This window comes from Microchirus variegatus (genome assembly GCF_963457635.1).
Source record: "Microchirus variegatus genome assembly, chromosome: 7".
NCBI lineage: Eukaryota > Metazoa > Chordata > Actinopteri > Pleuronectiformes > Soleidae > Microchirus > Microchirus variegatus.
Window position 1 is genome coordinate 16,556,127 of NC_139808.1, and position 18,491 is coordinate 16,574,617.

At 40.0% G+C, this 18,491-nt stretch overlaps 1 protein-coding gene across 1 annotated transcript in view; it reads right to left on the reverse strand.

Annotated features, from left to right (window-relative positions):
• Positions 1-8,521, reverse strand: part of frmd4ba (FERM domain containing 4Ba) — a gene marked incomplete at both ends in the record, with an annotated part of 33,266 nt that extends 24,745 nt beyond the window's left edge. Inside the window, 7 exons of the mRNA XM_083892502.1 lie at positions 1,305-1,327; positions 1,673-1,729; positions 2,896-2,980; positions 3,272-3,364; positions 3,512-3,606; positions 4,450-4,515; positions 8,360-8,521. Coding sequence (XP_083748628.1) covers positions 1,305-1,327; positions 1,673-1,729; positions 2,896-2,980; positions 3,272-3,364; positions 3,512-3,606; positions 4,450-4,515; positions 8,360-8,521 — 581 coding nt within the window. The remainder of the gene's footprint in view (positions 1-1,304; positions 1,328-1,672; positions 1,730-2,895; positions 2,981-3,271; positions 3,365-3,511; positions 3,607-4,449; positions 4,516-8,359) is intronic.
• Positions 8,522-18,491: the final 9,970 nt, after the last annotated feature.

Sequence of the window (18,491 nt, forward strand, 5' to 3'; positions counted from 1 at the left end):
TGATAACACAGAATGTGTAGCCACTCCACTACCATCGGCTTAAGTATCTCCCAGACATCACTACCATCATTAACCTGATGATGCTCCATGATGTAGAAATTAAAAGCAATATATATTTTACTGACCTATGTGTTGGCCCAGTAACTGAATGACAATGATAATCACATGACTTTGTTTGAGATTTGTGAATGTGAACAGAAACAGCTGAAAAATTAAACAATACATCAGATTACATGGATTTACTCCAAGTGCTCCAGTACAGTCCAAAAATGCATTGCCCTTCCCATAGGTGTGAATGTAAAGATTAGTGGTGGTTCATCTCTGTGTGACCTGGCAACCTGTCCTGTTTTCCCCCCCGCCTTTCTCTCCATGTCAACTGGGATTGGCTCAAGTGACTCACAATAATGTCTCATGTGGTGGATAACACAGTAGACAATGGATGAAATGACAAACATGCTTAAGGATAGTTTCTGCCAATAAACACTCCTAAATGTGGTGTAGTGTGTAGTGTGTAGTGAGTTTTCCCAGTCCAAAAACATGCAGATTTGGGGATTAGGCAAATTGGACACTCTAAATTGACCAGTGTTTGTGTCTATGTGGCCCTGTGATGGACTGGCGACCTGTCCAGGGTGTACCCCACATTTTGCCCTATGTCGATAAAGCGGTCGACTCTTAAATCTTACTAGTCCTTTAAAAGCCATTTAATTTAAAAATAATAGTATATAGACTTCCTGCAGCTATTATGGGTTTCAGTTCACTAGGGGGCTTTTTTAATGGGAAAAAATATACTGTATAGCAATTAGAGCTGAAACGATTATTAATCGACTACTAAATTAATTGTCAACTATTTTGATAATCGATAATTGGTTTGAAGCTTTTTTCATGATTAAAACAAGATTTCTGATTGTTTTAGCTTCTTAAATGTGAATATTTTCTTTGTTTCTTTGCTCCACATAACAAAGAAATCATTAAAACTGAATCATTTTGGTTTGTGGACAAAACAAGACATTCGAGAACATCGTCATTTCCAGGTTTGACAACACTGATCAATGTTTTTTAGCATTTTCTGACATTTTATGGACCAAACGATTCATCGATTCATCGAGAAAATAATCGACTACGAAAATAATCGTTAGTTGCAGCTCTAATAGCAATTGCAGTAAATAAATAAATATTTGTAAATACAATGTGTGAATGGGGGCTCTCAAAGTATCCACAAAAGTATATCAAAAGGGTTGGAACGTGATAACCTTGATGTGACATAGACATTCCAGTTTCACGTTAAAATACGGATAGTTTCTTACCTGCTGTAGCTTCCTTTGGCCTCCTGAAAACAGAGAGCAACGCAGTTAGTCATAGCATAATTCAAAAATGATTTTAATTGCCTGCTAATAATGTTAGCTGCCAGCTCAATTGCACTTAGCGTCACACATTCAAACGTCACCACATGTTAAATGTCTTCATGCTAAACTCTGCATGGGAGCACAGGTTCACAGCAGAAAGCAGCGTGGCTGTAAAGCGGTGAGTTTATTTCACAATAGCTCAGACCACAGCGCTCTAACGACACAACTGTTTTCAAATGATGCGTGTCCCCGGACTCTCTTCACTCACTCTCATTGGGAACGAGTGACAAAATTATCGCCCGCAAACCCTGCGACAAACTCTTTCTTACCTGCAATGCGAATGCGGCTAACTTGAAAACATTTCCGCTCTCGACTTCGATGGTCTCCTGTGGCAAAAAAGGGTCAAATTAGCCGTTACTGTAGAGGAAAACACTCACGCAAAGTGCAGTCTGTCCGAAACACTTGACTTGAGAGCAAATCTTCCCGTCCCGTACCTCGATCCCACCGTTACCGACTGAACCAACGCGGCGGAGACAACGCTATGTTAAAACTGTCTGTTAAGTACACCGAACAAAGTTTATCAGAACCCGAGTTATCATTGCGTTTTCTACAAACGAAAAAAACACAAGCGGTAGCACGGTGACACATAAAGTTCCCGACTTTAGTCACAGCCCCTGTCGCTAAAGTGGTACAGTCTGAAAGCAGGTTCAACAGCCTCCGTCTCCCATGGTGACCAGTGTGCTCGCCCCGCGAAAGAAAAAAAGCACTGCAACGTTTGATCACTTGCTGCCTTCACGTGCTGCTCGGACACTTCCATGTTCACGTTTAGCAAATTCATTTTCTGCAAATTTTACCACACAATGTAAAAAATACCATAGACGTATGTTCATTGATATATAAGAGGTACAAGGTAGATTTTTTAAAAATGTTTATAGACAGCAGCAAGTTATTCTTAACGCGTTAATGATTTGAAAAGACAACGCATAAAAATGTTGCGTTATAATTAACTAAATCGTAAATCATAAACCCTAGATCGGTGATTTTGTTTGTTTATTTTGCTTTAAGTGATTGCAGTGATTGTTGAGTCGGGTCTTTGCACTGTGTAAATCACACGTTTGAATGAGACGCACAGAGTTGAGAAGTTGAAGTGTAGAATTCCTAACAGCACGTGAAAGTAGCAAATAACAGTTTGAACGCGTACCATGTGGCCTCAAGGAGTTTTAAAAAGCATTATTAATATTGTGGGTAACAGCCTATAAGTATATATTCAAACAAGTTTTTGACACACATACAATTAACAGCATAGTATGCACAACACGCCATAAATGATGTGTATGCAGTATTACTTAGTGTAAAGATAAAAAAGGGAATTTGACATACAATAAAGTAGATATAGACATGTATTTATGATATATGCTAAAATACAAATCTGTTTCTCAGATGTTAGCTGATCAATAGTCAGATTAGGCATCCCCTGATTTAGGATGTGCCAGATTTGGTTATTAGATGAAAAAAGTAAATATCTAAGAAATAAATGTCCAAAAACACTTACATTAAACACCAGTGACTTTGCATTCAGGAAGAAGAGCTCCACTGTTGTATTCTCTTTCAGGTAGGTGATCTTCTCGATATAAAACCTGTGAAGAGCATCAGCACGGTCCACTTGAGAGGAAATGTCAGGGCATTTTGCCTGTGTTTCTGCAATATCTGCAGACTTCATCATGTGCACAATTTTACTGTACACTATCGGTCACACAGGAGGACTTAAACTGTGTTCCATCACTGCCACCTGCTGGCCATTTCAAGCCATTGAGGTCACAGAACCACGTGAATGTGCCTCAGTCTTACATGAAAAAAAAACACTTGAGAAAGAACACACACACACTAATATTGCATGTTAGGAAAGCTTATTTAATGAGAGCACTCACCTCACGAGAAATTTGATCTCCAAAGGCACAGAGGTCTTGGAGAAGTCATGATCGAGGACTTTACGATCCAGCTGGAGCCACTTATTCTGGCCACTGGCAAGGAATAAACAAATAAATCATCAGCGGTGATTTTCCTCTTCTCTCATCTTCTAAGGCCTCTTTTACCTTCTGTAAATCAATGAATCACTACAAGATCAACGTTGCCCTTTTTGCCTTAAAGATATCAGGAAACCCACTTACGTGTCATCTATGTAGCACAATCCAAAATATTCTTTCTCCTTCAGGGTAAAATGCGAGGCCACCAAGTCTAACAGCTCACGAGACAACAACTTGGGCTGGAGAGTTGAGAGCAAAGGAGACACGTTTATTTCATAAAAGCAATGTGCTTTAAAGGTTCAGTGTGTAAGAAATAGTAACATCTGACAGCAAGACTGTAAATTGCGACAAAAGGAGGACTCCTCCGCTCACTTCTGCCTTTCTCGACAATGTCAGGGAACTATGGAGACCTTAGCATACCAGTAATGATGTTGTTCTTCCTGTTTAGTAGGCTTCCACTTCACAGCGTGTATTCTAGGGATGCATGGTGTTGGACTTTATGCCGATATATCGGGAGTGTTCGGGGTTTTTCCCCGCACCCAACTGTAAAGGTCATTTAGTCTCTTCTGTAGTGAAAGTAACATAATATTTTGCCAACTCATGTTGCAGAAGATGCACATATACATTTTCTTAATTGAGCAAACTAAATGAACGTTAAAATAATAGTTGTAGTCGTTAATCATATCCGCAGATATTGGTGTGTTTGTCCATCCATCCATCCGATAATATATTTTAAAGCCAATAGATGCCGATATCATGCCGATAATATTGTGAAACCAGATGGTTTTTATTTTCAAGAGATGATACACTTACGCAAACATCAACATGGCTAGAATTATCAATTTCTGCCAATAAAAGTTCAGATTGAAACTTTGAATGATAAAGATTTATAAATAATACAATTCTGCCATGAAACATTGCATGAACCGAAAGGATCGAAATGCAGATGATACTATGTAGTAAGTATAAAACCTCCCGACACACTGGACCTTAAAAACACAATGAAAAACTACAGGAAGAAATCTAGTTCACTCCAATATACTGCGTCTGCTTCAGTAAAGAAACAAATGAATGAAACAGACCTGCACCAGCAACTCCAGATCCCTGCTGTCGAGAAGGTGAATCTGGCAAAGACGGCCTTCAGTCATCTAGAGAGGGGGAAAAAAAGACCACATGAGACACCACAGGCTCAGTCTCCACCCCTACCTGTGCCTCTCCACACACAGATGTCCTTTCAGTGTTTTAGCCCCAGGGATAAAATGGCTGCCTCTGTTTTGTGAGGGGAATGGTGACTCACCTCAATGTCATATTTGTCTTTGTGCTAAATGAAAAAAAAAGAAGGTATGTACTGCCACCAGGCATGTGTCCACCTCAGGGATCAAAGTCATTACAAGAACATCATCCTTATTCTCGAGATATTTCCACCATAAATCATATTTTTATGAGTGCAAGATTGCACACATCTTTCCTCGGCATCAACACGATTCTGACCAAAATCCCTGAAATGTTATCATCCCACGTTTTCCTCTCCAGCACACTCACCAAACTAAAAGGACAATGGTGTGCCGCTGCATACTGTAATTGAATTTCCATCCTTTTGTTTCAGCTGAATAGTTTGAAGAATCAGCCTGTTGCAGTCAGCAGAACAGCCTTTCATACACAGAAACACTATTGTGTGGTGATGAACAATACTGACGTCATGTTTCAGTGTGTGGAGCTGGAGTCGACATGCAGAGCTATATTATGATCACTTAAACATGTTTAATAAGTGGTACACATCCAAATTACACTACTCTGTTAAAGAGAGCCACTGTGTGAATTCTGCATTCTTGACTGTGCTGCCCACTAGTGGTAGAAAGAAGACATTGTGACAAAAAGCATATTTCCAGTTATTAAATCTCTGCCTTTACTACATTTTTTATATCTTTCCCTGTATGCTTTAAAAACAAGACTGTAAAACACAATATTCTTATTTATACTTTTTTCCTTTTTTGACAGTATCATATCTTTTAAAATACTTTGTTGTGAAACGCGTTGAGCTGCATTTCATGTATAAAAGGGGCCATACAAATAAAAGTTTTATCCTTGTCATTATCTGCAGAGAATACGTTGAATTTTGAATACAACCTTGAACACAATGTAGTCTGTGGTTATCATAAGGTTTAAGATTATTTTCCCCTTATATTTTAGGGGAAAAAAATTCTCTATATATTATTAATTACTTTAATTTAACCGTGATACACATGGATAGGATGCGATATACTTTATTGCCCCACTGGGAAATTAAAGTGTGCAGCATGAAAACAGAACGTCCATGCAGAAATATACACACACGTGCATTTAAAAAGAAACAAGGCATGTACACATGCTTAGGTGGTGTTGAAGGCTTTAATGGACAGTAGGATAAAGGAATATCTTAACGAGTCTGGGCAGCCTGGATTTTTATTTAGAGCTTCGAGTCTGTATTTCCTGAGCCATCACTGCTATATTAACATTCTGAATACCATGGGTGTTCACATCTGCAAGAGCCCTTGTTCTCATGAAAATGAAAAATAAATTATACAGTTGATTTTTTTATGTAACCCTTAAATGGATTTCTGCCTCACAAAAACAATTTTAATGAATACTCTATTTTAGATTTCTATGACTTAACATCAAAAGGGATCTCACAACAGTCCTCCTCGTTCAGACACTTATTGTGAGTGTGGGCTGACAGTGAGTGTTTTAGTTTTCTGAAAACAACGTCCGGTGTTTTGCCAAATGCTGAAACCAATGTATTGAAAGTCTGCCTTTAAGTGGCCGGGAGGCAAATAAATCAGTTTATTTATTCCACCATTTATTTTTCATTACAGAAATAGCAGCATTATGTGATTACTGTTTGATTACAGAAACACAAGGCAGAGCCTCACTGCCAAGTGTTTGTGTTTGTTGATTCTGCTTTGCTGCCCAGGAATTTATCCCAGGCACCTTTTTTTATTTTCTGCACTGAAAAACATGTGGCATCCAAATGCCTGGCCACTGTGCTGGAAAGTGATGGTCACGTTTGACGTCCAGCTTTGACCACAGGAGGGGAAAGACGCTCTCTGCCGCGGCGTAAAACTGGAGTCTACGAGGACATATTGTCCTCGACAAACCACAACAGAGCTGTCATTTCACTTTTATGCTACTTTTACATGTTGCTGTTCTTCAACGCCCTGAACCTCAGTGAGAGTTATAGTCCTGTGGGAAGAGCTTACTACCAAAAAGGGTTTAATTTGCAGTCATGCAGACTTGGTAATGTGTTAATTTTTTTTGCTCTGAAACTCTGTATTTCAACACTGCACCCATTCTTTCTACTGTATGTCCACGTAAAATGTGAGCCGCAGAAGAGGAGGAGCTTTTTAAACCTCTCCACGTCTCCAGATTCTTCTGATCAAGAAGAAGCAAAAAGGTTTCACTGGCCGGAATAGAAATTCAAAAGAGCCAACCTCAATGAATGAAAACAGTATACAGTAATCTCCACAGATTATTCAGAGGTTGTTAACCACACTAACATGAACTGTCTTTACTGTCAAGGGCAAAATCACTTCAGGAACCTTTCAACACTTTCAGTGCTGTATTGTTGTGAGCCAATGACGTCGAAACATAGAGAAACAAAGGCCTTTCGTCAACAGCGGGATTTCAAGCAATTAAGGTTTTATATTCACCTTCAGAATCTGTGCATGTGACACCAATATCCCTCATCTCTATGTCTGTTCTCCTTATGTCAAACCATGTCCAAAAATAGTAAAAAAAAAAAAAAAAAAAAAAACAGACATGAAATAGTATAGTGAATTACAAAACACGATAACAGATGGAAGGCAATAGATAGATAATATACATAATTGTGCTGTTTCTGAAATATGTCCAATTTTCATTTTCTCAAGCAAAAGCTTTATATATGAAGACCGGGATGTGTCTGCCTGTCTGTGGGTTTTTTATGAATGTGCCTGTACCTGTCTTATTAGCGTCATACATCAATGTCACTACAGCTGTGTTCTGATACGAGCTATTGCTTAGCAGCAAATTTTTATTATAGAAAATTTGACCTTTGTTTTACCAAACTGAAATTTCAATCTCTAAAATCCAGCTCAAGAGAGGACCTGAGCTCCAGAGTGACATCTGCAATGATGATAAAAAAGGGAGAGGTCGGGGGTCATCCCCCTGAAGCCTCTGTAATAACGGACACAGAGCCCAGAACAGTGCTCTCTTCACACGACCTTTGGCCACTGCCCTGTTTAAATTGATCTGAACTCACAGCGGATCTTTAATCACATTTACTCCTGACAACTTCACCCATTAACAAACCACAAACCAAGCAAGAGGACACACAGGTGGAAAGAGACCAATTACTTTGATATTAATGCTTCAAGCAGTAGTAGTAGATAACTTTATCTTTTATGCTTCTTCAACAATTTTACGATGAAGAAGCATACATTTCATTATATGAATTGTAAAATAAATAAATCAGTAAAATTATCAGTAAATCAGTAAAAACAGCATTCTGTTTTTTTTCTCTGGTACATGCATACTAAACGTGCCACAAAAAAACAGCAAAAACACTTAGAGAGCATGTACGGAGGATGTGTTAACCACATAAACTCAGGTGTCCAGGTGTTCCAGCAACGATGCATTTCAAAGGCAACTTTGAAAATTCTCCTGAGATCAAACAGTTGGTCACACTGCTTTCTAATGACTGCCATATGTGCAGGGAGACAGAGGCTTGTTAAAAAACACAGGCTCTGTGACTCACCAAGAGGCAGCATGTGCCTCCTCACAGTCCCACAAATAAACACAAGCAAACACTAATGAGCCAAATCACACAAATGACTGACCCGCTTCAATTGGCGGAAAGTTCAAGCACGGTTATAAGTAGTGTAAGCCATGTAAAATCAACCAAAGAAATACATCTGGCAACCAGTAATTAATCACATCCAGTCGTTTACGTGCCCACCACTGAACAATGTGCCATACCTGGTAGCATTTCCCAATCTTGAACCAGGCTTCCAGGAAGCGTCTACCGGGCATCAGCCCTCCGTTGTACCACCTCCTCAGGGTCTGATGCGCCAGGCCCCAGACAAGCTGGCTGCCCGACGCCATCAGGTCCTCCATTCCTCGTATGATGCTCACAGCCATGAGTGCCTTTTCTACTTGTACCGTTTCAGGACCAGGACAAGAGAGGATCTGCAGAACACTTTGTTTTGCCTCAAGAACGAGAAACTGAAAGGAGCATCTGCACCCCAACACACAAACACAAACACACACAAGGTCTACTATGTCCTCCCAGCTGATGTAATGTCAGTGAGAGTCGGCGCTCTGGAGAGGCTGGAGCAGAGTAGCGTGCCTCAGGCTGAGTCCTGGGCCCCGGTCCAAAACACTGCCTCAGAGTGTAGGGGAGGGCAGAACAGAACCACGAGCACCCTGCTGCAGACTTCAGCTCTCCTCCACATATAAACACACATATAAACACACATGTAAACAAACACAGTCCACACAGAAATAAACTCTGACTGGCCTCTCAGCCTCAAAAGTCACAGATACTTGACTCTGTAACTCTTAAAATATGCAAGAACTGATTATTATTTAATGAATCGGCTCAATACCACTTTTTCTTGACCAATACCGATATCACACATCTAAATCGATACCAATATTCCAAATAAATAATGCGGGGGGTCAACTTTGAAATCTGAAAATCCTCTGAGGTTCACAGCCAAACCTTAAATCACAACCCTGATCAACACACAAGACCAGGATCAATAATTTAGTTCTTTTATAGATAGACCTTTCACGGCCCACCTACAGTACCACCACAACCCACTAGGGGGCACACTTTGAGAATCCCTGCTTTAAACTGCCAAGCTGATAACATCTATAACTATAACTAATTTATGATGATGCATTCACCACTGAACCATAACTGTGCAACAAACTGTCTGCTCCTATAAAGAAGAATTGAACAGCCCATTTGTTTTGTTTTTTTACAGTTTGTGCATATGTGAAACTAAGGGTTTGAGATTCATTCATTAATTCATTCACCATCTTCTGCTTTATCCTACACATGCAGGGCAAAGTTTATTTTTTCGTAAACTGTACCATTTTATTAAGGAAAAACTATATCAGCATCATTTATCTGACATGTCCTGGGAGAGAATCCCATACTGGTCAACCTCTAAGTGAATCTTTTTGTGGTTTGCACCATTCCTTTTTGTGACACTGCTGCAAATTACTTTTATTAGAATGACTGTTAAATGGCAACATGCATTTCAGTTTCTTTGTCTGTGAAAGGGTGTGGGAATGTTCTGACACTTTCGTCTGGGATGTGGGAGCAATTTCCTGAGGAGACCAGACATCTCCACCCATTCTGTTCTGCAGGAACTCTGAAAACCATTAATCCTGTTTGTATCAGGGAGGATTGTTCAACTGACTGGGAAAAAGTAAAAGTTTAAACCGCACGGGAAAACCCTTTTTTAGAAAGGCTTTGGTGCAAAAATGTGGACGTAAATGCAACTAAGACCTTTGTGCAGCTGCATTTAATAAGCACACACACAGACACACACAGACAAGACCGCACACCTGACACAGATAAACAGGACAAATAGAGGCAGAGCAGAAGAACAGATGAGATGACGCAGAAGTTCGGCAGCGCCGTTCTCCCGTTCAGCTGGAAACTATATCCGACTCCTTGTTTATGCGACTCCAGTTTCCAAGAATGCTTAAGTGTTCTCAGTCAACATGATCAGCTCGATTATCTCAGAGGAGGAGTGCTGTGACACAACAGGTCTGCAGTGATAACACAGAGGGAAGATCTGGGATAAAGGTATGAGAAGCAGTTACAGTGAAAATGTTCTATTCATAGTTTCCCGAGAACAAACAAACAAGAGCGGGTTCACACAATGAGTGGTGGTGCCGTTTTGTGACTCATCTGGCGAGTAGGACAGTGAGGTAAACAGTGATCACTGTCCCAGCTCTCTGTCACTCTTTATTACACACACACACACACACACACACACACACACACGCACACATCACATCATAATCCAAAATCATCCAGCGCATCAGTCATCCACGTAATTGCACACATGCAAAGTGCAAAAACTGTGCCGAGACACACATGTTGGAAATAAACAAAACGATTACTGCAGGGAATTGGCAACACTGAGTGAGCACTGGCAGAGGCAGGCAGGCGTGACAAAGGGCTTTTATAGTAAATTAGATTATGGGCAATTCGCAGAGACTCACTGTGTGTTCATGTGTATCTTCGTTCTGGCACAAACAGATTCATCAACCGTACTCTTAGAGCTCAACGTTCTGTGGGAAACATCCAAACAACAGCCCGGTTTAGTATTTTATAAGTTAATAAAGCAAGTATTGATAGAAATTATAATATTCTCTGTATATGTTCTGTAATGATGAACATCATTCCGTTTTCATTGATCCTGTATAGGGCTGAACAATTCTGAATAAATATCTAATAGTGATTATGTTAACAGGAATAATAATAATAAAAAAAAAAACATTTAAAAGGATGACTGCAGATGATATTTGTGCAGATCTGTGAAGTTCTCTTCAGTCTGCAGAAAAGGATCTGTGTAGATCAAGACAATGAATAATCTAAAATGATATTTTGACACACTTTCGGGCTTTAAGAAATATTGTGCCTCGTTGCAGTTGGCTGTATTGCGATTTCAAGAACATTTTGATGAATTGTTCAGCCATAAGGCCACGTGGTTGTGTAGTGGTTGGCATTTCTCTGGGTTCTCTGGTTTCCTCCCACAGTCCAAAAACATGCAATATGGGGATTAGGTAAATTGGACACTCATAGGTGTGAGAGTAAAGGGTTGTTTGTCTCTGTCCAGGATGTATCCCTTCTTTTGTTCTATGTCAGCTGACCCTCATGTGGAGGATACAACTATAAAAGATGTCAGCCATAACCCTGTCCATTAAAAAGGTTCAGAGCCTTTTCCAAAAGCAGCAAGCACAAGGTTCCAATTACTAGTATAATGTATTTAGTCTGTAGTCGTCGTGTTTGTTTGCGTAGCATGTAATTGCTTGTTATTCTGTCATGCAAGGGTCTACATACAGTATATGCGGAGGTTCACAGTAACCAGCTAACCATGATAAAACGCGAAAAGGCGTATCAGGCCACAGCTGCCTGGAATGACAGCGGCCAAGTCAGCCAAACATATGGTGGACACAAGCTGCTGCTGCTGCTGCTGATCACATCCATGAATGCCACATGTGGAAAGAGCAGAGTGTTCCTGTCCACATACTGTTTATATGCTTTCACATACTTCTCGAAAGGCTCAAAAATGCCAACTTTCCACTAACTTCAGAGGACGTGGTAGAAGAGTAGACCTTTACAGTATACAATATACATAGAAAATAGACTATAAAGAATTAAAGCCGCAAGATAATTAGAAGGACTTCATATAGTCTATGTGTTAATTTCTACTCAGTGTTTGTAGTAGAAGAAGTTGTCGTTATTTTTCAATTTAAGAGCATGCAGCCACAGACGTGAAACACACACGTATATTGTAGCCTATGTGAAATGCCAGCAGGCATCCCATAATCCCAGCTGATTTGCACACTCTACACTGAGGTTACGGTGGGGGTGAGGATGTTGTAAGAGGTGACAGTCTACATTCATCCCAGGGGAAAGTGTCAACTGTCTGCACTCTGTTCCACAACATGTAGAGCATAACTTTTAAATATAAACATTCAAACCATTTATCAAACTGAGTTCACACAAGCTCCACATGACTCTCTCTCTGTTTCTCAGTATTGTTGCGTTTATATCTCAGTCAATCCCAGTTATTTTTTCACAACAGACGTGTCTACAATGCATTTATTTTATTTATAATATAATTAACAAGTTACCGTCATACTCCAAACCTCATTTACAGCCTGAATCATCACTGCGTGAACTAATTTGACATAAATTTGAATGCAACTTTGCATACACCAAATTTCTGGTTTCAGGTTACACACTACAGCTATCAATTAAATATAGTTTAGTAATTAATATGTAATATATAGTAATATAAATACATCATTATATAAAACAGACAGGTGTTTCTCAACTTTTTATTTATTTATTTTTAAATGTATATCATTTGTCATCATTGAAGTATTTCAATTTCATCATAACTTTGCTGAAAAATCTGCATTATATAAGGGTTGTCGGGTTTACCTCCAATAATCGACCCATTGATTTGTCTCTAGTATTAAGCAAAAATAACAACTTTAGACCTCATGTTCTCAACTGCTTGAGCCACACAAGTTGGGTTTTCCTTTTCAGAGTATGAAATATTGTGGGTGGTGTTTTTTTGGGTGAAAGTGCTACCATTTTCAGTTAACAATGTCAACACGACTGCCAACTCTCCTCCATCTCCAGCCTGGCACCATGGCTACAAACACCATGACCTCATACCTCACCCTCTCTGATGTCACTCTGTTTTTCTACACGAGTCATGTGCTGCACACAAGAAACCGTTTGCTTAAAGGCTCACTCTTTTCAAGCTGTCGTTTTACATTGTCCCTCAGGCTGAGGACAATCGGTTACTGTGTGGTCATGCAGCAGAGGAAGACATATTTAATGTTCACAGTGCAGTGCCTCTTTAATGCCAGCAGAGGGGGAAATCAAGCAGCACCAAAACCCTCTGGGATCAAAAAGAGGAAATGCATTTATTGCTGGAAATTGTCTGGTAAATCATGCTGTCTGGAGGGTTTTCCTATTACCTTTATGCCATTGTCATGCCCTTTCCTCCTAATAAAAGGACCTCATTCCATATGTGAGACAAGGACTGGAAGTTTAATAAGAGTACAGACAGGCAGGCTATTACAATTTAGCCCCCTGGTCTGTTCAGTCCCAGAAGTTCAGTGCTAATAGGCCTGAATCTGTTGAGAATATAAGGCAAGGTGTGACAGGGGCAACAGCGCAGTACCGATCATCACAGTTCTCCGTCCCTGGGCTCATTTCAACACGGGATGGCAATTACCGTGTACAGTCGGTGGCAGATTAATTGCCTAAAAGGGGGAAGGAAGGCCCGCTGAGTGAGCGTGAATGAGCCCGAGCTGAGCAGACAAACAGCTGTCCACCACACGGGCCTACAGATGACGAGGTCTGCCACATACCGAGTCTGCAGCTGACACACTGAATAGAATATATTCAGTGCAGTGTGCCAAACACACAGCATAACACACGCAGCCAAGAGGGATGGTTAACTGCCCCGACCGTCATCTGTGCTTAGAAATGGAGCAGGTGGACACATGTGTCAGGGACTGTGACACTTGATAAGAGGAAGATTTGTAGTCATACATCATACATGACGAGATCAAGTTCATAAAACATGAAAGAGGGCCATCTCTCGTCATGCATAGATTATGCCCCACCTCATTAATGGGCTCTTGACTGCAAGAATCCACATGCAATGCAAGTACTGTGTTTATCTGCTGGGCAACAATTCAATAATAACATGTATTGTGATATATTATTTTTCCAGTAAAATTTGACCAATGTTTATCACATATCAATATGTTTATCTAATGCACAAATGCATTTTGAGGTATAATATAATTGTTCAACTGCACAACTCGCAAACTTTCATTCACAGACAATAATCAGTCTTTAAATAGCTGATATTTATCACGATAATTATTGATGTCAACTGATTTGAAAAATACTTATAACCTTTAAAAGTGATAACTGTATGCATTCTGAAAATTCAATTTAAATCTCCATGACACTACAGTCAAGGATTAAGGATTATGTTCAGAACAACCTGAAGCAGAGATACATTAACTTAAATATTTGTAGTCATATCAGACCTTCAACAACAGGTTGAAGGTCTCATATTACATGTGTTACTAATATAACGCAGCCCTAGGTAATGTATCGTCTGTTTTCTGTGTGTTGTTTATTTTTATTTCCAGCTGCAACAACAAAGGGAACTGCGATTTAAAAAAAAACAAAAAAAAAACAGCCCTCAGGGCGTCACATCTGAGAACCACGCCAGAAAGTGAGAGGCTGCCATAATCCATTGTGACTGAAATTGTCACGGCATCTGTTTAAGAAACCACACGACATGTTAATTACAGCCAATTAACACCATGTGATAAGGCTCCATTTGGCAAATGAATGGAGAGACAGAAACGCTTTTTTTGTGTGTGTTTAGGTGGAACAGTCAAGCCTGGCTTTGTGTTGCCTGGCAGGGGGTAAAGAAAGACAAGAAGGCAGGGAAAGAGGCGAGGGCCTGGGCCTTCATGCTGCCACCATTCACCTATCGGCTTGTCGCTTGTGTCTGGGGATTTGGGGCCAGCTCCTCTTGCTGTATGGGGCAGCGCTAGAGGCCATGCTTGAGGTCACAGGGCATGACGAACCACGTGTGTGTGTATAACCCAGATGCTGCGAAGAGGAGGTCAGACTGGGGTAAGAGTGTGGGAGGCAGAGGCCGCAGTGTCAGCCAGCAGCCCCACACTGTCTGTTGCTATAAAACATCGCCCTGGGGGACAACGGGTGTCCAGATTTACCCAGACTTTTCTTAGAAGACGCATAAAGTGACTGTGATGTGAGTATTCCATATGATAGTCAAGCTACGAGAAACATGAATGGTCTCTGTCGACATCTCTTCAGGCACACAAATGAAACAAAGACGAGGCAAAGAAGGGGGGGGAGGGGAGGTGTCACCACAAGTGAGGGGCTGTAATGAGCTTGAAGGCAAAGGAGGGGGAGCAATTATTCAGAAAAAGATGGAGAATAATTTTAAATGGTTTGGTATCAGACAGGTATAAAACTTTGCATCCTTCATAATCCAAAATAAACCAATTTATTTATTTGTGGAATATATAATAAATTGAAGATCTAAACCTGAAGTATGATACATTTCAATCATTTGATAACACTTCATATTATTATATACTGTAGTAACAGCAAGGCAACGGTATGGTAGTCATTTTGAAATAAGTAGCTGATATTATGCTTATACCGTATTATTTCTAATGCTATTTGGAACTTCGGAATAATAACATAAGGTAACATATGGTAATAAGGAGATGTTAAAATAGTAATAACATTCATATCAAAAGAAACTGATAATAACCATATTATAAAGTTGAAATGCATCATGACTTGTGTCCAACAGTCATAAACATAATTGTATTTTAATTGATTCATTTTAAACAATTCTTATCTAATAATTAAAAACTACCATATTAGTGCAATGTAAAGTGTTACTGCATTGTGATTTTTTAAAATGATTTGTATAAATGACCTATGATGCAACGCTGTGCCATAGATGAGAATCACAAACCAAGAAGGAATGAATAGAAATAAAAGTGTTCATTCATGTGTTCATTTTCCATGTATAATTCGAAATAATGCTCACAGTTCAGTGTGGAGACCAAGGAAAGGTCACAGTTCATATTAAACTTCCTAATATCATTGTTTAAAGGTCCAGTGTGTAGCATTTAGAGGAGTATAACTGCTTTAAAATACAAATTGTGTAGTTTTCACAGTTTAAGAGTAATTACATTGGCAAAGGACTTGCTATAAATTGACTGCCAGACAAACATTTTGTGTTTTGAAGCAGAAGCTTATTACCCAATGCATAATATACCATCAAAGAAGAAGGAAATGGCAGAGAGGAGAAACGTGAAAGAGTGTTTACATCATGTTACGCATTCCTGATGTGCTCTGGAAAGGTTAGAATAAGTAGTCCTCTTTTTGTTGCAATCTGCAGTCTCACCATTAGATGTCACTAATTCTCACACACTGAACCTTTAAGAACGATGCATGAAAACAATTTCAACCTCAACATTTTGATAAACAAATCTATTCCTTGTTAACCTACCATTCTGACTTCATATTCCCTGATTGGCTTAAAAACCATAAAGTTGGAACATAATTATAGTGGTTCTCCACTTTTTTATTTCTGCCCATGTTGCCCAGTTTGCTCTTGGTATTTCAAATCTGACATTTAACACATTGACCTGGGTTAAACTGATACCATAATTTAACACACGTGAAGCTTGCAAAGGTCACCTGTTCCCTCAGTTAAACATTTCTAAATCCAATTAACACAGACACACAAACTGCTTATACATGATTTCCAGCAGCTGAGATCTGCATTAAGATGATGGTTTGTCACAAACAATCCACTTTGCCAACTACATAATCAGATCCGTAACGGGGTCGGATAAGGGCAGACAACACGTGACACGTAGGAAATATCAGCTGATCGAGATGTACTAAATGCTGTTAACTGAACTCTTAGCTCGCATACAGTACACAGACGCTCAAACAGCCAACGTGAGTCTTGGAGGAACATTACAACTGTCCTTTCACAATCAAAGCAATCAGCTGCCCCCCCTAGTGATTTCAAGAGATGCTGTGGTTTGAAAAGGTCACCCATAAGAATCTTAACTCCCATTATGAAGGCTTGAGATTTGACAGGCACCATGTTGAGGTTTTACAATTGGGAGATCACAGACATCACTTTATTGAAAGATACCATCTGTCATCCGTCTACTCATTATGTGCCATGGTTTCTCATCTATTTTACTCCAAATCTCAGCGGACATAGGGCGAAAGGCAGAAAGGCGTACACCCTGGACAGGTTGCCAGTCCATCACAGGGACCAACAATCCAGTTTCACACTCACACCTACGGCCAATTTAGAATGTCCAATTTGCTTTATTCCTAAAACTGCATGCTTTGGACTGTGCGAGGAAATCAGTGACACAAACTCAATGCAGAAAGGCACAGTTTATTTCAACCTGGTTGCGAACCAGGGTCTTCAGTGCTGATCACTACACCAACTTCCTTTTGCAACCAACTGTACTACTATGTCCACATTTAATATACGATTTATGGTGTTAACCGAGAGTCAAAAGGAGGTTTATATGAAGGCAGAGCTCGCAGAACAAAGAGCTTCAAAGCTGGGCATCAGCGCCTGGTTGACTGCAGCAATGTCTAATTCAACACTTTTAATATTCACAAACAGCTGCTGTACTGCAGATGTCTCACTGCTTTTCAATATTTTATTGGTCCAAATGGACACGGCATGTTTTTAACTGGGCTAATTTTCTAAGAAGTGCCTCGGAGACAGAAAAACAATCTCAAAGGAAAGACGCAGCAAAAGATGAGGCGGCAAGATAGAGAAATGCAACTTCAGAAATATTGCAAAACACAAAGCTGCACAGTCGGTGTTTCACCTCGAGAATGAAGGTAGAACGAAAGTTAAGGCTTGCAACAGTGGAGTTGATTGTGGTTAATATCCTATATCTGTAGAATCCCGAATGGAGAAAATCATTACTGGAAGTAAAGTAAAGTGAAGTAAGTAGTTTATAGTGACATCTAGAGGAGAGGCTGAAATTTACAACAACAAACTGCTCCTCTGCTCACCCCCTCCCTTCCCTGAGCGCTACGGTATCCTCAGCCAGTCAAATGTCGTCCTCGTCGTCTTTCTCCGTGTCAGCAGATGAGGTTCTAGTATTTATTCAGACAACGAGAGGGAGAGGACGAGGACGAGGGACAGCTCTTCGTGGCCGCGGTAGAGCTGTCAGAAGCCGGCGAGGGAGAGGGCGAGCTACCACAGCCGTAGCAGACGAAGCGGAGAGAGTGGAGGCTGGACTTCCGCTACAAGTAAAGCGACGCTTTATTTGTTCTCTCGGGTTTGTCCATACTTGCTCCGGTAGAATCATGGCGTCTTGCTGCCAACAGTGGCAATGCAACAGCGGCCCGTGACCATGTCATTTTACATGACTTTTTGAAACACTTCGAAAATGAAACAAAAACTATTATACAGCGACTAGACAATGCAGGAGCACATAATATGTATATAAAAAAGTGGATTTTGGGTTATATAAACCCATAAATACTACACAGTGTCCCGTTAAGTAACTTGAAAATGCTGTGGAGTCAGACAGTGATACAGGCATCACGATTTATTTTAAGTGCCACAAGGGGGAGCCTGCAGCTTTCCAGTCAGTTCAGGAACCCAGGAAGTTTATGAAGTACTTTAGAGATGTTGCACACAATTATCACAATAAGTATTATATGTACAATTTGGATAATTGAGACAGGAAATTTCCATATTGTTCCATG